Source organism: Anopheles cruzii, chromosome 3 (assembly GCF_943734635.1).
Source record: "Anopheles cruzii chromosome 3, idAnoCruzAS_RS32_06, whole genome shotgun sequence".
NCBI lineage: Eukaryota > Metazoa > Arthropoda > Insecta > Diptera > Culicidae > Anopheles > Anopheles cruzii.
The window spans coordinates 33,288,231-33,311,564 of NC_069145.1; the positions used below are offsets into that span (position 1 = coordinate 33,288,231).

The 23,334-nt window shown below is 48.6% G+C and overlaps 3 protein-coding genes across 3 annotated transcripts in view; 1 reads left to right on the forward strand and 2 right to left on the reverse strand.

Moving 5' to 3' along the window:
* Positions 1 to 19,016, forward strand: part of LOC128270268 (sodium/calcium exchanger 3) — a 46,588-nt gene extending 27,572 nt beyond the window's left edge. Inside the window, exons 2-3 of the mRNA XM_053007670.1 lie at positions 12,534 to 12,625; positions 19,009 to 19,016. Of these exons, the coding sequence (XP_052863630.1) occupies positions 12,534 to 12,625; positions 19,009 to 19,016 (100 nt within the window). The remainder of the gene's footprint in view (positions 1 to 12,533; positions 12,626 to 19,008) is intronic.
* Positions 19,017 to 19,420: 404 nt separating this feature from the next.
* On the reverse strand, positions 19,421 to 21,082 carry LOC128270269 (juvenile hormone esterase-like). The gene is made up of 2 exons (XM_053007671.1): positions 19,683 to 21,082; positions 19,421 to 19,607 (listed from the first exon to the last, which is right to left on the reverse strand). The coding sequence occupies exons 1-2, from the start codon at positions 20,891 to 20,893 to the stop codon at positions 19,421 to 19,423; spliced, it is 1,398 nt and encodes a 465-aa protein (XP_052863631.1). The 5' UTR covers positions 20,894 to 21,082.
* Positions 21,083 to 21,594: 512 nt separating this feature from the next.
* Positions 21,595 to 23,038, reverse strand: LOC128270270 (probable cytochrome P450 6a13). Its single transcript, XM_053007672.1, has 2 exons — positions 22,075 to 23,038; positions 21,595 to 22,016 (listed from the first exon to the last, which is right to left on the reverse strand). Exons 1-2 carry the CDS (start codon positions 23,036 to 23,038, stop codon positions 21,595 to 21,597), a joined length of 1,386 nt encoding a protein of 461 aa, XP_052863632.1.
* Positions 23,039 to 23,334: the final 296 nt, after the last annotated feature.

The following is a 23,334-nucleotide window of genomic DNA, read 5'->3' on the forward strand; positions in this document are numbered from 1 at the left end:
TTAGTCCCTCACTTTGGACGCTCTATTTACATATTATTAGTAGGACTCTACCTGCGGCTCTACCTGCCGAAGCTCTTCTGGCTCTGGCCACTAGCTGGACCCACTTGGCGTTTTTCTTTCCGAATCTGGTCATTAGTAGCACAGGGCTCTAGGACCTTCGGGGTGTACTAGGACTCACAAAAATGCATCATCGTTGCCAGTTTTGAAGCACTTCGTGGACTTTACTTTAAATTGCATTTTCAAGCTCTCTAGCATCGTATCGCGCGCCTTGTCAACGCCGATTCGGGACCGTCTTTGATGGACGTGGTTGGTTCATTGTTCGTAAAACAGTTTTACGTGAACCATCAATTCACGTTCCGGCACGGTGATTCGATTTGAAGCGGTTGAGTAGTTCCACCAGGGGAAAAATCAAAGAATATACTTATATTGAAAGCTGAATAGCTCGAACCGTTCGACCGTGAGGCGCCCGTGATGAAGACGACAAATCGAAGGCAGAAGGGTCACTGCCTCGCCCCGCCACCCCACCCTGGGGGAACCTTAAAGTTTCCGACGTTCGGTGTCGACGGTTTGCGTCTTTTCCTTTTGCGTCGGTAATCAGAAACCCACGAAGGTCCTGCCGTGGCATGGAATTTGCATATTTTCTTTGTGGTAGAGCTTGCAACCGCTACTGGAATTCCGTGTTGGGACGGGGGCGAGCGAATGTTGTGGCCGTTTGCCGCGTTCGGTTTGCAAACCGCCGATCGATACGTTGATTTCGGCCCGATTCGTGCTTGATAGAAGCTTGGCAAATGTGGTTTTGATGGAGCAAAACATTTATAATTTGCCTGTCTGGAGCGTTTGGTGCTTACCAACCAACAAATAAAATATGTAACTCGTCCCAGTTTTAATATCTTCCATCGTTTGCTGTAACTGAACTATGCTTCTTTTTTTTTCGACCCGGTTGTGATAGTAAAACTCAACGCTTCGCTTTGAAAAAATGCTTCGATTTTTTAAAGTAATAAATCTGAAGCATTTGAGATTCACTGACGCACTGCTGCCATAAGTATGCCATAAATATGCCATAAATGCCATAAATCGTGAAGCAAACCTTCAGAAGCAAATAGTGAGATAATAACATTCGCTTCAGCGGCGGCTGATTGGTTACCCTTATCAACCGACTCTTGGCACACGCTCTTCGCTTCATTTGCTCATCTTTCATGCGCTCACATCTCACGCTCACACTCATCGCCCAAATCCCGCGGATTGCTATGCACGTAAATAATAATGTTTTGATTGCCATTATGAATTATTTATTGTAGTCCTCAGTCAACGTACGCAGAGGCACGAGATTTACATCCTGCGGGTATGGTTTTGGGCTCGACACTAATGATACGTTTCGCGACCATTGAGGTGGCGTCCTTGGTGAGCGAGCGAGGCGGCCAATAAAAGGCCCTACCCGCCTTCGTTGGCACACTGTCTGTCACGTGAATGGTGACCGGAGTGACACGTTTTTCTGACAGGCGTCAACGCCCATCCTGCCGGGTGGACCCGAGGACATCTATTGGTTTCCATAATTCCGGACCGGAGCATGCAACCAGCTGATACCGCCGAGCCGAGCAACTGGTCGGGTGTGAAGGTTCAACCCCCCCTCCCCAGGACACGGTCGTCAATTGTTTCGTCACAATGATTAATTACCCAATCGTGACCTGTTTGCCGGTGGCCGGTCCGGAGGGTGGCTGGACCGAAATGGCCAGGACGCTCGGTTTCTTGGGTGGCGGGTCCGAAATCATTAGACCGAATTAATGACACGCGTAATTGAACGGCATTCACACGCGGCTCCTCGATCCTGTCGTTTCGGAAGCCGCTTGCTTCCATTCGCTCGCCGCTCGCCAGTTGACACGGCACGGCGACACACATTTCAAATTAGAGCTTAGTTTTGAGGTGTAACTTACATTGCCGCACATCCTTCGGCTGAGCGCTGCTGCTAACACCGAAGCCGCTCTAATTGGATTTTCTTCTTCCCAAAAAGGATAATGGGCGTTAAGGTTGTCTCTGGTATGGGTGTGTGTGTGTGTGCATGGAGGATCTTAAGCCATAGAGTAGTGTAGTGTTTTGTGGTCCCCATTCCCATGTCAAGTTGTGGCCACAGGAACACCGGCAGAAAGGGTCCAACTAGAAGGGAGTCATATTTTAAATTTGGAGCCTTATTTATCCCGGACACCGGCGGAGGGGTTTAGTCATTGTGTTTCGCTCTCAGTACACACGACACGTTTATCTTCATCGATTTTTTCTCCTTTCCGGCGATCCACATCCGGCGTTGCGTGTGCTCTGAAGTACGTTCGCACCGCAGACCTGAGGCTGTTGCGTAAAGATATTCCACAAGCGTCCGAGGACGGGGACGGGTGACCGGATCGCCGAAAGCCAACGCCTACGCCACGAACCTAAGCCTAATTAAAAGCCATAAATTTCACCCAACAACACCTGCCCTTTCTGAGCACCACCCGATGTCGAGCGTCCTCAGGATGATCCTTTGGCCAATTCCGGGTTTTGGCTATTTACCGGCCGAACGAATCACCTAGTGCGGGTAGCAACAGAAAAGGACCCCGGAAAGCCGTGCGTCGTGGCCCGCTCCAAGGACTGCTGCCATTTGTCTTGCTGGGTCCTGGCGCGTAACAGGTCGTGCCCACGAGCGTATCTAAATTGTTAAACGATTCTCTTGACGGAAATCGGACCAGCGCAAACATGTCAGCAGCCGTTAGATTACCACCAAATCCGGACCCGAGCCACCCGAGCCTGGGTCAGCGTGCCGGAAATTTAGTTTTCCCCGTTTTTAGCAACGAAATTGACAACCAATCTGAACCGCCCCCCGGCCACCACCGAAAGTGTTGCCGTGCCGTGGGTACCGGAAGCAAAAGGAACGGTGGTGTGCCTAAGCGAGGGGATCTTGTCGCCCAAAACTTCCCCCCGGGAAGGGATCGTTTGCCGTCCGTTGCGTCGTTCAATATTCCGCCTGCGAGATGTTGTGAAAAGAAACAAACAACCCACACGTGTGTGTGTGTTTGCACGGTCGGTCGAAAGCTTCGCCCATAGCCACCTGGTGCTAAGAGCGGCCGGATCAAGGCTAAAGCCTCACGTTATAATCCTATTTCATCAAATTAAAAGAATTTCTCCGGCACCGGACCGGCGGCGTTCGAAGCAGGAAAGTTGGGCCAATAGAATGAATAGCTCATAATGCTGAGGCCATACACAGCGCAAAAGTTTCACCGCCACCCCCGGGGGTGGACCACTCCACGCCGTACATTTCAGCTCCCTCCCCGACCGTGCCAACAAACTTTTCCACTCCACTTTAAGACTTTAATGGGTCCGCTCGCTTGCTTCACCGTGCGCTAATGTCTGCGCCCGCGTTTCACGCCGTGTTGGCCAGGCCCGGGAGCGCCGAGAAGCCGGCCAAATTTTAAACGAACCACCGAAGCGGACGCGGCCCCGTTAATGGGGGTGTTTTTATTGGAAAATTCTGTGGTCTTGAAATTGAAATTAGATTATAACTCCGGAGTGACGGTCCCGGCAGGTCTCGACGCGCGATAACGCGATAACGTTATCCTCGTTTCGGGGTGGAACTTTCGCGTTTGTAGTAGTTTGTTTTCGTTTTTTGTTTCTTTTTGCTGTCTCGCCATGTCGAGCTTTCGGTGAGCCTCGATTCGTGGCGTTTACCGGCAAGGGTCCTGAGCTGAGTTGAGCAGTTTTTAAAGTAGACCATGATCCTTCACCGGTGTAGCCGGTGTTGCTTTGCCTTTCCGGACGATTGGCCGACGTCGATGGGCCGGCACAGTCCGGCGCTCGACAGCAGAGAGCCCTTGTCGCGTGTCGCTTTTAAAAGTTAAGCGATCCAAAGCGGCTCTTGAATTTAAAATGTTGCGCCGCTTCTTCGCTTCGTTGTCTCATCACAGTGAAAGCCTCGCCAGGCTGCTCGTTTAATGCTTCGTTTAGCATTCCGGCCCAGAATGTTTCGTGTGGTCGGCCGTGCGTGACGTCGTGTCACGAAATGGTGAGATTATTTTAAAGATAATTATCAACCAAGGCGTGGTGGGACAACCAATTCTGGCCAGATCCTTCCATGAACAGGTCCATGGCAATTGCCTCCGAATAATTGAAAGATTAAAACGATAATCGCCCAACGGGAGGCAACTTAATCCTTGGGCAATTGGAGTGGAGTGCCGTTTTTTTGCTTTTAATTAATTCACACTTTGTAGCTCGGCACTTTGCTGGCACAATGTTTCCAATCAAACTGAAACGCTAATTGAAACCAATCGCCCGTGATTCGTTACACGATTCGTGTTTGTTTTTGCTTCCATTCGTCACCTTTCATTCACCTTTGCGCACCCTACAGACCGGGCCAGCAGACCAGACCGTGGGGCCATATTGATTTCACGGTGGACCGACCGGCAGCGAAGGTTATGCAAATTGCATTTGTCGCACCGCGTTCCCTGTCACCGGCGATGGCCGTAAGTATGAGCCGGCCACAGTAATCAGATTACACGGTGCATCCTTTTCCGATGTTCCGATGGCTTCGAAAAGACAGACCGACCGAAGCCCGCCGTCCCTGAGCCGTCCGGAGCCCGGAGCCGGAAATGTCCCTGTCAAAGGATTACAACTTTTCCGGCTTTGCAAGTCGGGCACACGGGCAAAGGTGCGAATGCGAGACCCCATGCGGTGGCTGGTGGACATATTATTTTATAATTTGCCCACGCTATCATTTGCCTGCCCGGCGACAGTTTGCTGGATGGAGGCGGCGATAAAGGATCGTTCATCGTTTCCGCCCTCATTTCACGCGACGTCAGAGCCAAACTAATCGTCAATCGATCGCGTGATTCGGTGCGCTGCCTGCTGCCTGATGTCGGATCGGAGAATCGGAAGGAAAAGAGCAACGGAAACGGGGCAACGAATAGCCGGTAGTCGGAAATCCGGTACAAAGCAACACCGCCTTGAAATTGGTGCCATAATGGGGTGGCCCTAGCTGTACCGCAATTAGTTCTAATTATAAGGCTGTTCTGTGGCCCAGGGCAGGACGCTACGCCGTGAGCAGCAGGTGTGTGTGCTGACGTTGATGAATCGACACACGCCCTGCGCACGGTTGGGACCAAAAGTCCGTAACAGAGTGCGGGCCCCCGCGAAATGCGTGAGTCTAACTTTCTTGACGCAAAAACTTTACCACAGCAAAGATTTTGGCCCCGCATTATTTGGGACGACAGTTGGGTCGAACTTTCCCATTAACGGGCTTTTGCGCCATTTTCTTCGGACGATTCTGAATGTCGAGGTGGTTTCGGGTTGGTGGATTAGATCATGGCGCAGCACGAGCAGTTCGGCGAGCTAATTTTGGACGCCTGGAAGTCCTGTTCATTATTTCGCAGGGAAATGAGTTTCCCGTTCCAGCCGTCGTCGTGGGCTCACACAGTCGAGTGGTCAGCCGGTCAGAGGTTGTACTGTGAGCAAAAGTTTTTGCCCCGCGCAAAGTCCGCGGTTTTCCGATATTTCCGATATCGTCCTGCGGAGCGAAACGAGAAAACGTGACGTGGAAAAGGTAATGGAACCGTTGCAAACCGAATCGAAACTGAGCTTCCCGCGTTCGGGCACAAGATGGGGCTCGAGATAGGGCCGAGCCGTTCAATATCGGAAAAAAGCATCTCACCAAACGAACGAGAATCTGCCTTCTGCGAGTGCTTCCGGCGCCATTTTCATAAAACTGAAGTGTGTTCGAGAAGAATGGAGCGCCACTAGGAAGCTAGCCATGTGTAAATAGTACTGAGAGGTTGAAATGAACATTTTGTCCGCCACTGGTGGAATTAAACTCTATAACGAACTAACGGCCGTACCGGCAGGGTAATGCTTTGCACCAACAATGCCAAACAAAGTGCTGCTGTTCCTTTTTAAGAGCCATTGTCGCGGATCCTTTTCTAGTACATAACGGGCAATCCGTAGAATATTCCAATTATTGCTCGAAGATGACATTTTAAAATCATTCGAAAACAGTTGATATCGATCAGTGGATGGCGAAAAGAAGTTTAGTTTCCGAACACAAAATATTTTAGGCGAAACGAGGATGAAAAATGTGCTTTAGTCAATCAAAAATCAACCAAAAACATTATATAAGATGTGTAAATGATAGTTTTGGTGTATTTAGGGATGATTGATACAAGAGAAAAATTTTAGGCAAACATATTTAGAACAAGCTAATTTTCTCTTCGCCCCCCGCTGATAGAGCAGTCGGTAGTGCTCTTCGCTGTCACGCAGCTGGCCTGGGTTTCGAATACCGAGATCGGTTGTCACTCAACCGGCCATGGTTTCGATTCCCGATACCGGCGTGACAGGGGGGTTGACGCGGGGCTAACAATCCCGTCCGTAAAAATTAAATGTTACAGAAAGAGCATCAGAGATTAGCATTGTCTCTGGTGCCCAGGCCAAGACTGCTCAGCGGTTGTAGCGCCAAAAGAAGAAGAAGAAGAAGAATTTTCTCTTCGGCGGAAACAAGTTCAAATCCGAACAATCCGCAATGCATACCATCTGCCTTGTATTTTATACCTTCTGATTTTCGTTTTTGGCCAATATTTTAGACGGATTGAAAATGGTTTGTGGATGCGATATTCAGTTTACGTTTATCAATTCGTTTTGTTGTTGATTTCTTGCGCCCATCACTTTTAATATGATGAATACGACCTTCATTTTCAAACAGCTTGATAATTTTTGCCGATTGCTTGCTCGCTTTTGATCGAAAATTCGTGCAATATCCTTTATAATTTTAGCACTAATACTCAAATTAATAAAAAGTTTACGGTCTTCATTGGTTAACTTGCGATATTTAAAGAGTTCTGCCATATTACAATCTCAGAAACAGTAAAATGTCTTGTGAGTTCTCCACCATGCGCTTCTAAGCTTTTATTCTGCATTTTGAATATGAAAACATGTAAAAAAAAATGTTATTAGTGCTCATAAATTAAAACAAAGTGTACTCTAGTTGCTTTATTACCAAGCAAAACGAAAGAAATTGGTGTGAAAAACTGAATACTTCAAGCTTCCAACTTAAACTAAGGTTGTGTTCGCCGTACTCAAATTGATCTAAATATGGCCACAAATGGCCGCAACAGTCTACTAGATTACATCTAAATGTCTTTTTATCGCCCAAATTTTGCTGTTAGAACCCTAAAGTAACATTCATCGTCTTAAAAGAGGCATTCAAATAGAAGATGTACTCATATTTTCACATATTATTCAAATGTTCAGGAGCTAAACTTCTTTTCACCATCCACTGAACCTACGACGGATTACAATTGAAGAGATGCACTCGTCCCTATTAATACGTCCCTATTAATCGTATGCTCGTAGGTTTTCGATCTAAAGAGCACTTCACAGCGTGTGTTAATCATCTGCTGATTACCCGTATGATTGATGTCGACTTCCCATTCATGAACGAAACACATCGTTTGTCGCACACAGCTGGTCGTTATCATAAATCAACGATTTGCGTTCGGTACGATCGGACTCCACGGTACTTTTATCGTTTCAAACCGACATTCGCTGCATTCACTGACGATTGAGTAAAATCTGCGTTAACCATCAATTATGAATGGTGACTGACTACGTAACTACAGATTTTATCAGATACAGCATCGTCAGAAAGCTGAAGGACGTGTTGGTTGATAATGTGTTGATCGCCCAGGGAGGACTGCGGACTATTAGTGAAAAATTATGCAAAACTAAATTCCACATAGATAAGCCACCCTATCACTTCACGATGATAAATAATCCCGTTATGAAACTTTTCTTTTTCAATTTCAATAATTTCTACGCTACTCGTGTCACTGATAGACCTTCGTCTAGATAGGGGGCCATTTCGGGTCACATCGCTTTTCTCAAAGTCCGGCTACGGAAGTCCGAGCTATTTGTTGTATTTTATCACTGCTATCCCTTTTTGAACCTTGCAACGAACTCATAAATTTTCCCCCAAGGACCATTTTGACGTTGGCTTAATCCTGGGTTGACCTTCACCGTTGGCAAGGGGCGCCTTTTACTTCGTGCGTTTGCATCCTTTTGCTGTGGCATTTTTTGCTCCACCATTTAACCACAGCTTGTGCCGCGGTTTGCTCGTTGAATAAAATTAATACGTTGAAAGGAATAATAAATTAAGATAAGCTGCAACGCACAGGTCATGGTTACTAAGGAGCTCATCTCAAGCATTTGACCAACAACTGATGGTCTTTCGCACGGTGTACTTGGGTTGGGTTATTTTAAGACACACACCCGACATCGGATCGTCGACACCGTTGCTGTTGCTGAGCGATAGCAGGTGACAAGAACTCGAGGTACGAAACTTATCACTCTCAGCTGAAGCACATTCTTATGCTTTCACGACGCGCCCTAGAGCGGATTGCATCCGACTTAGCTCGTTCCGTCCCGCCACATGACTTTTTGTGGACTTTTTGCGGCGATGAACGCCTCGACACCGTCGTTGATTCGGCTAAACTTATTCAGCTGCAAACTTTCGTTGCACTTCTTCTTTGGTTTTACTTTTCAACTCGCAGCTCTCGAACAGAACAGCAAAACAGCAAAAGCCGAACCCGGTGCCCGGTCTGACCTGAAAACGTTTTATTAGCCCCGGCCAGGTAGAGTAATGCGGTTTTCCAGCGATTTTCCCAGCGTCCGACGTCCGATTTTCTGCCTCAAGCACAAGGACACTCCGCTGCTCCGGGGTTTGGTGAGAATTTTAACAAATTGTGAAGAGGGACACCACGATCTGTGCAAAGACCAACATCGCGCGCGCTGTCTCACTTTGTCGCCTTGGTGCCGCGTCTTTCTTTCTGCATTTCCTGACACAAAAACCGACAGCTGTCTGATGTTTTCTTATAATTTATGGACTTGAAAATTTGCTCCGCCGTCCGTCGAGGGCCCGAGCCTTCGCGACTGGGGGCAGAATATTTTAGCTTCTCGTGGGACGCAAAACTCGACCGCGCCAACGGTGCGCGGATGATGCGTCTTGTTTACAGGGGCTTACGGGGCGACTGAATTTGAATGTTTACCAAGATCCGGTTTATGCTAAGTCGCCCCGAGGATCGGGCAACTAAATAACTTCTTCGCCGGCGGCATTGTTTATGGAGCCACCAGTGGACTTGATTGAGTAAGTGTTTGCTTTTCGGCTACGTTTGATAACATTTAACGACAGCGCGGCACTCTGATTACTGTGTGATTTTGACAGATTTTGATGAAAGAGTTTGAGACATAAACAAACGATAAAGTTTTAATCTTTCTCTTGGCTAACGACTGTTTTGTTTACTCCACAACTCACACTAGAAGCGTACGACACTTTGGTTAAGTATTTTTAAGCTCTGTCCCGTGAAAAGCTAAATATAGTCAACGTGTTAAAACACCTTCCCTAAGCACCTTTCTACGGAACGAAGCGCAGTCAGCAGTGTTGACCGATACAGCCCAATTGATAATTGATCAGCAAGCGTGACACAGTGCTCAAAATAAAAGCATCAAAGTAAGAAAAACGTTTCGCTCCGGTCTACGAACCAACCGAACAATTTGATGTCACAAGCGTTCAGTGGTAATAAATTTATGGAGCCACCAGCAACCTGGCCGCTGGCGATGAAATATTTTTTACAACGTCGACACCTTCGGACTTTTCGGAGTCCGGACACTGACGACATTTGCGGATCGCCTCCCTCGTAGGCAGCTGCACTTAATTTTGGCCGCTCAGCGGCTTATCAAGATTAAAACCAGGTGAAGGTGGAGTTTTTCGTTTTCATCTTCGGTGATTTGTGTGCCCATTCTGCGGAATCTTCCGGACCGGGCGAAGTTCTGCGCAACGGTCCTTAGCAAACCACGGACCCTGTGGACTGACTTTGGAAGTGATTAGACTGAATGATAAATGGAGCAGCCGGAACGAAGACGTTTTCTGCGTGTTTGTGTGGTTTTGCATGAAAAATTAAGCAACGCCGTTCGGGAAGCAAAAACCAAGGACCAAGGTGCGTGGCCACATAGCCACAAATTTCCTCTTGGTTGTGCGACATTTTCGAGCAATTATAGTCCTGCTGCTGGACCGTAACGAGCACGACGGTAACTTTAATAGCGTTTCCAGAGGTGTTCGCTGTTAGTGGAGGAGGACACCCCTAGCAAAATGTGGGGTCTGCTGGATGCTTTTGTGTGGAATGATTACTACTGTGCCTTTGTAACCGTCTCCTCGGCCAGACGGAGCCAACCAGCTGGTTGTGGTTGAAATGGAACATGAAATTACTAAATGGTTAGTCCACGTTTCACGCTTTTGAATATTTTATATCCTATTGTTTTGGCGCCTCCGTTCGCTTTGCTGAGATTTCGTCGTCTATTTAGTGATACAACGTTCATTACAAACGCTTCGTTGATATTGTAGTAGAAGATTTGCAGCAAGCAATCCCGGCAATCCCGCGTGCATATCTGTCGTGTGTATAATGTTTCAGATCATAAAACTGAACATTACTGAAGATGGGTCCCACGGAAGCAATTGGAAAGTTTTTTGTTTTCTATAACAATCCACAGGAGTGCAGGATCCTGGTTTACTGTCGGAAAATGAAACCTGGCTCCGAAATACGCCCGAACGTCAAACGTGCCTGATGAGCACTTCTCCTGCACTGTTTAGATGTCATAAAGAAACTTTTATAGCTTCATTCCCAACACTTTTCCGTCGATCATTGATTTTGTCCATCAGTCCACCCTATCTGGAATCGATGGAATCGCTTCTTCTTAAGGTCCAAAGCTATAAAATCGAAACGGGTATCTCCATTACTCCTGACGCTGCCCCGGACAGCCAGCGACGATGGCCAGACTATTGGAACAAAGTTTTTCAAATCCATCACGTTCATGTTGGCACACATAGACGGGACTGGCCATGCACACGCACACGACAGAATAGTGTGTGCCTGAAGTGCGCCATTTTATTTCACTTTTTCACTGTATGCTTGACCAACTGACTGTGGAAATATTGGTCCCTAAATGTCGCAGTGGGTTACTCGACCTCGGACGAGATTAAATACATAGTCTGTCGTTACTAAGTAGTGTCACTTGTTAGGTGGCGCCAGGACAGGATGACCAGGGTAAATTCGCGGTGCAAAAAAGGCCACGCAAACCGATCCATGTGTTTTGAACGTCTCACTGTCTTAACCGCAACGCAACAACAGACACGTCGGTTCCGGTGACCCGGAAATCGGTGCCGCCGCGTCTCATCACCATCATCAGCCGTCATCTTCGGTTGTTCACGCCACGCCACTAGTCGGAAATGCCACTAGTGCGGTGACGTACCCTGGCCGCACACCGACGGATGCGGTCTGTTTAAATATGCAATCCCAGTTCCGGCGGAGGTAACGATCCGGTAACGATCCCGATGCCCGAGTCGCAGCACGTAGTCGGTGTGCCGTTTTGGTTGCCTCGTGTTTATCTGTCACCATCATCGCCGCCGACCACCACCATCAACCGGCCCCCTGCCTACCGGCGCAGACCGACGGCGGACTTTGACGACCGAACAGACACATCACGTCCCGCCCCGGTACGCTCTAATTCGTCCAGCGAGGGCGGTCGGCAGCAGACATCGGTCGGTTAGTTTACAGTGAATCGCCTCCAAACACTGGACCATGCTCGTTGGCTCACTAATCGACCGTACGCCGCACGCCGCAGGACTCGGGGCACCGGCGACAGCAGCCACGGTCTATGTTGTGCCCCCGAGGTTTGCCCACTTTCCGGGGATTGCCCACGCAATGGCAAAGTTTTTACCAACTCACTTGACGCGACACAGCCGAGGTCAGGGAGCTCCGTTCTGTCGGAAGGCAAATTAACTCGCTTTCGGTGGAAACCACCGACCGCCGGGGGCGGTTCACTTCGACGGATGGGATACAAATAGCAGTTTCCATTTTTACCCCCGGTTCTGGCTTCTTGCGTAGTTCGTCGCCCGAAGCCTGCATTGCAATTGCTCAGGAGTAGGAGGTCCACAGAAACAATCGGAGCCGTTTGTTGGGATTTCTTATCCATTACGCGGCGGTGCACTTTATCGTTCGTAGGGTTGTGACTTGTTTCGTAAGATCAAGCTTCATATCGAAGACCTGGCGTCAGAAAGTCAGAAACACAATTTTTTTTTTAGAAAAACTGGAAACCGAATGTTGTTGACGAAACTCGTTCAAAGTTTCGCATTGATTACGCGCGATGGACCAGGTGAGATAGGGATTTGCATTTTTCGGTAGTTCGGTGCAAATTGGAATGAAAATTCGTCTCGTTCTTCGTCGATTCTTCCCTCTTTTTGCTTACTGCTCCACCATAAAATGTGATAACCTTTCGGAGGAACTTTAAAGGGTCAGCTCTAGGGTCTTACAGCAGCACCTTGCTCCAACGGGAACCGAAGCACGAGAACTTCAGCAAAGTGAGAACTCGTTATCTCGTCTCGTCGTACGAAAGGCACCTTGTGTCCAACACACCAACCAGGACCACCACTGACTTTTTCTTTTTTTTCTCCTCTTTTTCTTCCCGATTTCAACGCACAGAAAGATGATCCAACTCGTCGTCGTCGAGGAGGGAAGCTACGAAAAGGATGTCCTGTTCTACGTCAACCTCGGCGAACCGCAGCAAATCGGAGGTAAATCATTCGATTCCCACACCAAGCTAACCGAACCAAGCCTGCCTTCCGTTGTACATCGTTCCGTGTTACCGCCCGACAGTCGTGTACTTATTTACTGTTCTTCCTTTTCAATTATCAGCATCTTTCCGATCTGTCGTACCTGCTCCTTCCGAGCAAAATCCACCAATCAGCCAACTTGGCCCACTAGGACCGCAAATCAGATTAGGAACACATTCTCTACCCCTGCCGACGTAGGTGCGCTCAGTACGCCGTAGTAGCTCTGTGTCGTGGTGCTCGTGTTCCGCTTCAAGATTTGCTGATTTTTGACAATGTAGTTCTCCACGGTCCCGCTGAGTGCTCGTAGGTTCGTAGACAGCGTTGTCGCTCCGTTCCATCGTTAGCTCCCAGACTGTCCCAGGCTCCCAGGATATTTCCGTCGGCTTTCGGCTAGTTCAATTTAGATTGGAATCCGACACGTACGACATCGAGATCGGCCGATTCCCAACATGGCGGTTCCCAACATCAGGGTTGCTAAATTTCCATTTGTGCTTCACCGCGTAGCCGTCACGCGAGCGGCCAAAAGCTAACGGCTCACTCACGCCCAGGCTCCGGCTCCGGCTCCGGGTTGAAATATTTGACATGGCGTAGCTCACGGTGCGCTATGAATATATTACTTCGCGACCTGGCCTACCTGGCCTTTGCCGTACGTCATGCGTGTTGCTTCAGCCGTTTTTGGGCCGTTTGAGGCCTCCGCTCTGGGCTCGGCTCAGTTGGCTCATGTAAAACAGGATCCTGGGCAACAACACACTCACGCCACCGCCACGGCCACTGTTGGCGTGTCGACTAACGAACGTATTATGGTTCGTAACAGAGCAAATCCTTGGCCGCCTTGGTGCCACGCCAGGACCCACGTGAGCGGAATGATAATTTTATTCGCCGCTGACGGGTCGCCGGGGAACTAGCGGCCAGGTTAACACACCCCGCCGTGCTTGATTGGGGCTGTATGATATTTCATCTTCGCGTCGTCGCACCGAGGAACTAGCGGTGGCCACCTGGCGACAACTTCATTAAACCGAAACATCGTTCGCGGTGGTGGCTTCTAGGTGGCAACCTGTTCCAGCCACCACGAGGTTCCGCTCAGTCCGGTATCCTGATTGGCACTGATCGAATCCTACGCTCTCTCTATCGTCGATTTCGACGACCCTATGCAGGTGTGATTTGATGGAGAAAGTAATGCGATACATATTTGTTTGATTCTCATCCGTACGGCGTTCCCAATTCATTAGGTTCCGAAAAGCAATCACACCCGGATGTGCGCGGTGCCTCTGACATCTCTCGACGATTGATGAGAGAACTGCTCGTGTCTCTGCTGTTGTTGTTCGTAATATTGTATTGTAATAAAAATGGCAAACCGTTTCAGTAAACCTCACCATAAGCCTGTTACCTTCATCCGGGGCTTTGTTGATTGAATATTGGATTTTCCCCACCCAATCGATGGCTCTCGTTGAATCGAATTTCATGGGACAAAACTCCGGCAACTCACGAGCCACCGGCAACCCAGTTTTTCCCATTATTTATTGTCTTTGCTCAAGCATTTCGCGCAACAGGACCACGAACCAACAGTCGAACTACGATTTCCGATCCGATCGGGCTGCAGTTCGGTAGAAATCGGTTTCCTTCGTGGCCGCGAAGTGCGGAAAAATGTGTGAATTATTGCACCGTATAATGGTAAACAAAATGCACCATTAATTTTCCTAACACGGGTCCACTACCACCGATGCAGGGATACTACGCCCCAAAGCAAAACCCACCACGCCGATACCGATGAATCTTCCCAGAAAATTCAAATTCATCTCCCTCCGATTCAGCGCCCCACCCTTCCTGATGGTGGGTGTGTGGGACTTTCCCCGGGGGGTGGTGTTAGGGAAAACTCAAACACTCTCCCGAAATCGAATCGAAAAGATAAACATCCCATTACTCTTGGCACTATCAAACACGCGGCCCCCAGCCGTAACCGCGCGCGCCTGACGTGAATCGGAAATTCGGAGCAGACATTAAATCTTCGATACGATACGTCACGGGCAGGGAGATTTGGAAAATAATCACTTCATAACATTTTTTTTCGGGCCAATCTAAACAAACAACTAGATCGGCCGGCGTCACGCTGCTTTTTGCACGGCCCCGTTTTTGAGGTCCTTCCCGGGAGTAGTTCCGTCGTAGCACACCATAGAAGTACCGTCACTTCGCCGGTCTGTCTCCGGCGATTGAGAGATTTCACGGAAACAAAACCACTTGAACTACTGAGTATGAAGAGAGGTTGGCTTCGGATGTGTTTGAAAAATGAAACGATTGACCCATCACGCAGTTCTACCGCAAATCATGGCTTATGTACGGCACCGAGTAAACGTGGCATGTTTATTTTCGATCACCGATTCACGGTTACGGCCTGATCAGCTTTTTATGGGCACACACACCGAACGCGTGAGGAAGGGAAGATTTTTATTCACACTTGGCCACAGCCACGAGTCGTTAGTTCGCGAGAATTGATTATAATAGGCGATCGGTAGATCGATGGCCGAATTGAACAATCAAGTAGATTGAACTACGTCCCTGTGGCGCTCTGTTGATCGCGAAATTGTGGATTATACTATTTTTATGTTCAATGTTTTGATGAAAAGGGAACCTCTTTATGTTGCTGATTGAAATTGGGGTTTGAATTCACCGGAAGCCGACGGAGCTGCTCTGCTCGTTTTCAGTCAAACATCCGGCAGGTAGCAACCTCTTGGAACCTTACCTTTTCGCTGTTTTGTAAGCATTTATGTCGCTCCGAGCTTTGAAGCACTCCTCTGATGTTGGAACCGCTATTGTTTCGCCTGTAACTATTGACTTTACTCCGTACTTCGGGATGTTTGTACATTCACTTCCATCAAGGTCTCTAGTTGTTGCTCTCCCGTATTGACAGCCCTTCGTGCCCTTCTTGCCTTCGCCATCGGCCCCCACCAACACAGAATCCCTAGGACAATGCGTATTGCACACATCCTGCAAACTGCTCCGCTCCGCTTGCCTAGTGCCAGTAGCGAGGAGAGACCTTCGGTACGCTGGTACCAGAACTTCGGTAACATCCGAATGAAGGTCACCTCGATTGTCGCAATCGATCGACGGAGTCGCCGCGGCTCCTTCATTAGTCGTAGGTTTTCGAGTAGATTTGCCAATTGCGTAGACGTTTGTACATCCAGCCCGAGCCAGAGTACTCCAGCCGTGTTCCTCAGTAGGCAGTAGTCTCAGTAGATCCGAGTGGCGTTTTCTTCGTTTGGTTTCTTTCTACTTTGAGTTAATCTACTTCGAGCTGGCTGACAATAGTATAATTCATTGATATGATATGTAACCGTATATTGTTATTTTTTTCGTACTATATGTTTCTTTGTCTTTCTCTCTTTTTTCTTTTCTTTCTTTATATGTTATCTCTGTTTTATTGAATGTAACTCCCACTAACGTTTTTCCGATTGCCATTTTGCTGCTCTGCCGTATGGTTGTAACCTCGACTACTACTACTACTACTACTACTACTACTTTTACTTATACTTCTATTTCTATCACTGCAACAATTATAATTACTATCTTAACTTTATTATTGGCATCGCCTTAAAAATGCTTTGTCCATTATTTCTTTTTAAACTTTGCCCAATATTTTATTACTTTCCATTACTCTAATCCTACTTAAATATGTTTGCAAATTACATTCGCCTAACAATTTTACTATATCTTACTTTAAACTGATCCACTCTTTTTACTCTTGTTCCTTCACTGCCACTACTGATGCTACGTAATACATCTCTCACATGTGCAATGTATGAATTATTTCTCGTTTATTTTATCCCTCTCTGATTGTGGCTTACGGCTTTGTTGCAAATGTGTTGAATTTGACACGACGAACTGTACGAAAATCCACACAACCCACAAACTGAATCAACCATCTATCCTCGACGGAATTGAATTAAACATTAACATTGGGGGAAAAAAACACAACAACAACTCAACCCCTTTTCATCCGAATCTGGCTACCATCTTCTGTGGCGGTTTGAAACGACCTGACGCATCATCCATTGGTCGGCATTGAACAATACTGATCCGGACTGAACAAATCGAATTGGGATCCTGCGAAACCGGCTGCTACAAAATCTGTCTCATCCTAACGAACGACCCGAAACTACCGACCGTTGTGTCGCCCGGTATTCGTCGAACAAATTTGCCTAAAAATGTAACCGAACGTAAACGATCGGGGCGCAAATCGATCAACTCCACGGCCGGATTCCACCATGTCTCATCTTCCGAATGTCGATGTTGTTGTCAAAAAAAAACGAACAAACGAACAAACGAACGAACGTATAAAAACATAATAACTTTGAATCGAATTTCTAATGAAACACACCCAAAAAAACATATCGACCGGTTCGCAAAAATATGTATCTGTTGCCAATGTTGATGGATGGCGTTTTTTGTAAGTAATATTTTATATGTTTTATTTTATTTTGCCTATTTGAGCTTCATATTCAACGCACGTTTTATGCACGGTTGCTGTTTGTGCATTGCTTATTGCTTTTCTGGCGGGCAAGCATGGTTTGAGTGTAAAGTGTATTGCAGCGGCAGCGTGTAGAGTATGAAATCAGAAAAGAAGCTTATTGTGTGTGAGCTTTATCTGTGTAGCTTTAGTAAGATCGATACTTGCATTCATTGCTTTGCTGTTTGTTAAATAATTTCAGTTCACTCATAAATTCTCATAATTTCTCATAATGTTACTATTTTCGATTCTACATAAGAACAGTAGATTTTTTTAACTTATTTTGTTAGTTAAATAACGCTCTACCAGACAGTTATAAGGCAACGGAAAACAGTCCATCTCATAAACCGTTCGCCAGAATTCCTGCACTTTATTCATTCCCGTTGACATTTCCTCGGTAACGTCGGTAACACTAATGGAGGCGCATGGAGGCGCATGGTGGCGTGTAAAAGAAACCGCAAAAACCTGCACTTCCCAGCAAAGGATTGGCATCGCGGGCACAATATGAATGTTAATTTTAATTGCATCACACGTCGCATCGCTTATGGAAGCAAAAAGAACCCTCCGGACGGTTCAGTACGGTATAAACCAAGCGGAATGCTAAACACAGTCCATTCCATAACGGAGAGAGAGTACGGGCGTGAAGCACGCCATGCTTTCCGGCTTTTAATTGCGCGACAATAAGCCTCGTTTTTCTTGTCACCCGGCAGCGGGCCGGCCACGGTTGCTTTCGTCTAGTTTTAACTGAATGAATCAACTTGTCAGCATTGTGTGCTCACAATTAGCCATCTTATCGCAACGAATAGTATTGTAATTTGTTGTAACAAAAACGAAACTGTAGCACAACACACGGGTGTGCTTCTTTGTAATCGAGTTTGTTGATAAACAACACGTTCCCATTTATTCACCTCACAGTACGAGCCATTAGCTTTTTTCAAAATCTGTGTAGGAAAAGATCACAATCACTGAGGCTCACAATCAACGTGGCTTAAATTTATTCGGTGGCTCCCTCCGTTTGTTCTGCATCTAATTTTCATTTATTCAACAGAAGCGTTTGTGATTTTTGCTTTTCAAATTGGGAGCTCCGTCCGGTAGCAGTCGTTTGTAGGTTAACGGGTTTTTTTTTTCATGTGTTGCCCTTTTTTTGTCTGTAGCGCATCACCGTACTATCATCGCCACCATTGCTTGTTGTGTGAACGCAAATCGCTTAGTTGGCAACTCCTCGGCACAGCTAAATGCACAGCGATCGTCCAAGACTACGGGCACTACTCACCACGTGCACCATAACCGCAAAGCATATCCCTGCAAATTCACCTCTTTTCGCACAAAGCTGTTTTTGTCCCACATTCTCCCCTTTCTCTCCCTCTCTCTCCGTCTCTCTCTGTCCGCCTTTCGCTAGCTATATACTTCTCTGTGTCGTGCATACTGTGTGTGTGGCCCGTCCCATCTTGCCCACGAGCACCCACGGAATCTGTGTCCACAATTGTTCATGCAAAATCGTTCGTACCTTACCCACCTCTAGCCTAAAAGCACACCAGCAACCACCTTCCCCCCTCCAAGTGCCCAAGTGTCACCCGAGAGGATTGTGTGGATTACGAGCTTTCTGTTGTTCAGTGTCCTTTCTCACACGGGGCGTACTCGTTTGTGTGGTTCCGTTTCGCACTTTTGACAAGCAAAACTTTTTTCCCACCCCGTAAACTGTCATCACAAACCGCACGAACCACGAAAACACGATCAACATCGCTCGCTTCCGCTGCCTGGCAGGCAAAAGAAGCAAGCCACGGCGGCAATCTTGTTTCGTGTTTTCGCTCACCGACTCACCGTCTACCGTTGTTCCTGACAGGTTGCTAGAAGTAGAGAAACTGATCCCTCTTCTTTTTTAGCCTAGCCAGTTCTGTGTTGTAACATCTGCTGGAGGTGCCACATGGTACCGATCGTAGTACGAAAAAACTTTTCATAGCTTTTTTCCAGTATTTCCCACAAGTGTTTGGTTAACTCACTCAAACCCGTCTCAAACCCCTGCAAGGAATCCGCAACTGTCCTACAAAGGGACGCTTCGAAGTTGCTAGATAAGCATACCGCAAGTCTTATCCCTGTACCAGGGCGCTCCCAGTTTTTATTTCACGTCAATAACGTTCCCCTCGCACACGTGTGCGTAATGCGGGTATATCTCTTAATCGCTGGGGCCAATGTCATAATTGCGGGGTCCAGGTCCATCGCCAGTTTCGCTTCGTCTTTATATTCGTTCCCTATTATTAGTGGCGTGTGTTTCTATTCGCGTACCGATGCTCCAAAGTCTGCCACAGGTCGTAGCGGAAAGCGATAGGATTCGGTCCGAGCATCAGATCGTGGTCAATGTTTAGCACAACGTTGATCGTGCCGCCATCAAGCTCGGGCCACAAAATGTCCTGCAGCACGGCATCCACTACCGGGGTTGGGTTTCTGGAACCAGAGACCAGTTAGACCAATGCATACACACTTCCCCAAGAGCGGCCGAAGGTCGTTCGTGTCACTTACCCATACTTGGCAAAGTTAGTCCAAAGTCGGAGCATCCGCTGGCGGACCGTGCGCGCATGACTAGTGGCAGCAAGTGGGCCGCTTACGAGTGACTTCGCGTCGAACAAGTAGAAAACTTCGTCCGCGTGTACCGCACCCGGTATGGAGACGCCCAATTGCTGTTTGAATAGGTTCAGGTCACCGTCATAGGTGAAGTGATAGACATAGACCGGAGCACGAGTTGATTGCAGTTCCGCCATCTCCACCACACCGATCGCGAACATTAAGTCGGTCAAGTACCAGGAGAATTCTTCCAACAACTCCGGTCCCAGCGTCTGGCCTTGCCAGTAGAACTGAGCGAACGCGTTACTAATGGCATTAGCAGCGGGACTACCTTCCGAGATATTCCATGCCCTCGGCACCAAATAATGTGGATGAGCGTTGAACGAGTCGAACAGGTTGGGAATGAAGTTTGCCAGCGCTATATACAGTACCGACTCCAAGTTGTTGAACCCTGTCAACAGAGGAACCGCCTGGTACGCACCGTCCTTGACGAGTTCCATCGGCGTCCGTGGCAGGACAATCGATCCGGGAGCGTCTGGCGGCTCGACAACCGGACCAAAATCGACAGTCCCCAGTAGATGTGCGGTCGATGAGATATCTTCCTGCTGCTCGATCAACGCCCGGTACGGAACCAGCCGGAGAGCAGCCACCATATCAGTCGTATCGGTGGTCTCCAGGTCCAGTGTTTCCGCCAAACGGTTTGCGTAAAAGAGTGGATTCGGTTGGAAGGCCCACGAGTTGAAGGGCGATCCGCTGCTGGCGATCGCGCGGTGGAACAATCCACCCGTCAGTGGCGATATGAGGAGTAGATGGATGATAGCAGCGCCGGCAGATTCACCGTAGATCGTAACGTTGCTCGCATCGCCACCGAATGCCGCGATGTGATCCTGCACCCAGCGCAACGCCACGATGCAGTCCTTGAGAGCCCAGTTGCCGGCCGCGGCCCGATCGCCGGTACTGAAAAATCCCAGCACTCCCAGGCGATAATTGAAGGTAACGACCACCACGTCCTCCGTCATGAAGTACTGACTGCCGTAGAGATCGTCGTCTCCAAATCCGCTATTGTAGCCACCGCCATGGATGAATACTATGACCGCTCGATTACCGCCAGTAGTGAGCGGAGTGTACACGTTGAGGAACAGACAGTCCTCGCTCTCGGTTGGAATCATGTTCGCCGTAGGGCAGGTGGCCCCATGTACACTAGCGTCCCGCTCGCCCGTCCAGCCAGGATGTGGTTCCGGATCACTGAACCGCTCTGCCTCAGCGTACGGGATGCCTTTGAAGGAATGGAACGAACAGTCATATTCACACTGTTCCGTCGTTCCCCGGAGCCGGCCAACCGTCAGCTCAACAATAGGTTGATCCTGAAAGGACGATTTCCATCAGTCACTAAGCCAATGAGACCTCCTCCCGGTCAGTCAGTCAGTACCTCATTTTGGCCGTATCCAAACGCCAGCGTTGCGAGAAGGAACCACACTTCGAACCACATCGTTGCACCAACCTGCTAAACACTGTCTAATCGACGCGTCTGTTGACTTTTATACATCTCACATGACGCCCTTCCGGAAATTTATTGGATTAGATAGGCCCAATCTTGCTGCCAACGCTGCCTATATCTTAATTTAATTGTACGAGACATCAGCGAGATAATCGCCGACAGTGCCTACGCCGTTCTCCAGATAATGAACCAAACTGGGAAAACCAGCGTGGTGGTTATATAGGGTGATCCGTCAAGTGTTTGGATTTTAAACTACCGATTACTTGACTTTTATAACGTCAAATTTAATTCAGGAAATTGTAAACATTTGGTAAAAACTTTGAAATTTGCGAAATGAGACGCCATACGACCCAGTCTTCGAAACCAGTCATCTTATCGCTTCGTTATCATCAGCCGCACCTTCCCGCTCGTATAAGGTATAGAACCTTCCGCCGATACCTCCAACTCGCGTGGACTGCCCGCTGCCAAGTCCACCCTCCAGTGCACCAGCATGTTGGACAGTCCCACGCGAACCATCAGCAGGGCGAAATTGGATCCGTTGACGTAGGCTTTCTCACCCAGGGGCCGATAGAACGAAGGATACGGTTTGCCTGCACCGTGCGGCGCTCGCAGTGCCGGACGCTCTGGATCGAAGCACAGTGGGCTAGGGTAGTGGTCGGGATCGCGATGCAGGGCGTACGTGGGAACGATGACCCTAGTGTTTCGCGGAATTACCACATCAAAGTCCGGCAAACGGTTGCTCGTCAGTGTGCTGAATGAGATCTCGTGGACGGGTGGATACTTGCGCAGTGTTTCTGTAATAGATGACGATACTCATCAGCAGGAATACTTCTGACACGGTTACCAACTTACCGCCTATAACGTTATCGAGGTAGTCGGTCATTGAGTCGGTGGAATGTTGCAGCGCTTCGTGCAACCGTGTCTGGACTCCTTGGTTCGAAGCGATCTCATACAGACAGGCGATAATGGTCCCCGACGCGATGTAAAACACGTTCCGTACCAGCTCCAGCAACGTGCGTTTGTTGCGGTCGAACGACACTGCTTCCGTCCAATCGACTTGAGTTGTTTTGCGTTTGAGAAATGACGAGAAATTTTCACCCGACTTTGGTTCACGCTCCGTCGAGAACATCAACTCCTCCAATCGTCCACAGGCGAGCCGGTTTGGATCGAGAATCCTGCCCATAGTACTGCCCATGGCCGGAAGTGCCGTGGAGAGAATGCTCCACAGTAGCGAAGGTGCACATTCGTGGAGCATCTCCCGGACAGCCACCTCCAGTGACGGTTCATATTGGAGCCCGAAAAAGATCGGCAACAACACGCGCACCGTGTACTGCTCTACGATCGATTTGACGTCCAGCTCGGTGCCGGTAACGCTAACGGTGCTTGCAATGTTGGTACTCTCTGCCATGGCCAGATTTAGCATCGCTTCGTAGTGCTCCTCCTCGAAGTCAGTCCAGCTAGCGATCACCTCGCCATTGCCACGGACCGTGGGAATTTTGATGCATTCGTCACCGAGAACGAAGTCAATTGCGCGCTGGTCCACTACGATGACGACCGGTGTCAGATACTGGATCGCTCCACCAACGGGCCATTTTCGCGCCTTGAAAAGCCGGTACAATCGCTGATTGGTGTGCGCTCGGTGCTCCAGGTATCCGGTGGCCCCATAGTCGCCCCACAGCACCGGGGCCCTTCCGGTGCCGGGAAAACGACGATCAACCCACAGCGATCGGCGTTTGTCCAGCAGCAGGCACACACCGACCCCGGCCACCAGCAGCACGGTGGTGCCGAACGCAATCCAAAACTCGGCGATAGGCATCACGCCGCCGACACTCGAACTCGACTGGCCGATATTATCGATCACCGTCTTCGGCGAACCGCCAACGGGATCGGATCCCTTCGGCCACATCGGCGACGAACACACACACTGATACCGATAAATGGGCCAGGGAAAGTGATTTCGAAAGAATAGTTTTTATCGCTGCCCGCGCTCGACATGCTGCCACCGATAACGTCGGGCGGCGCACATCGGCCACAATCGAGGCGGATTAAGGAGTGCGAACGCCTTGGATCAAACGCTAATCGTGTACCGAGCCCCCGACACTCGGGGTGGAT

What these genes read in the sequence shown, in the direction of transcription:
- LOC128270270 (XM_053007672.1), bottom strand. Translation starts at nt 23,038, where the DNA reads ATGCCTATCGCCGAGTTTTGGATTGCGTTCGGCACCACCGTGCTGCTG. An exon ending in CCTCGATAACGTTATAGGCG is followed by an intron (nt 22,017 to 22,074) that starts GTAAGTTGGTAA and finishes CATCTATTACAG; the next exon opens with AAACACTGCGCAAGTATCCA.
- LOC128270269 (XM_053007671.1), bottom strand. Translation starts at nt 20,893, where the DNA reads ATGATTCCAACCGAGAGCGAGGACTGTCTGTTCCTCAACGTGTACACT. An exon ending in ACTAACTTTGCCAAGTATGG is followed by an intron (nt 19,608 to 19,682) that starts GTAAGTGACACG and finishes CTCTGGTTCCAG; the next exon opens with AAACCCAACCCCGGTAGTGG.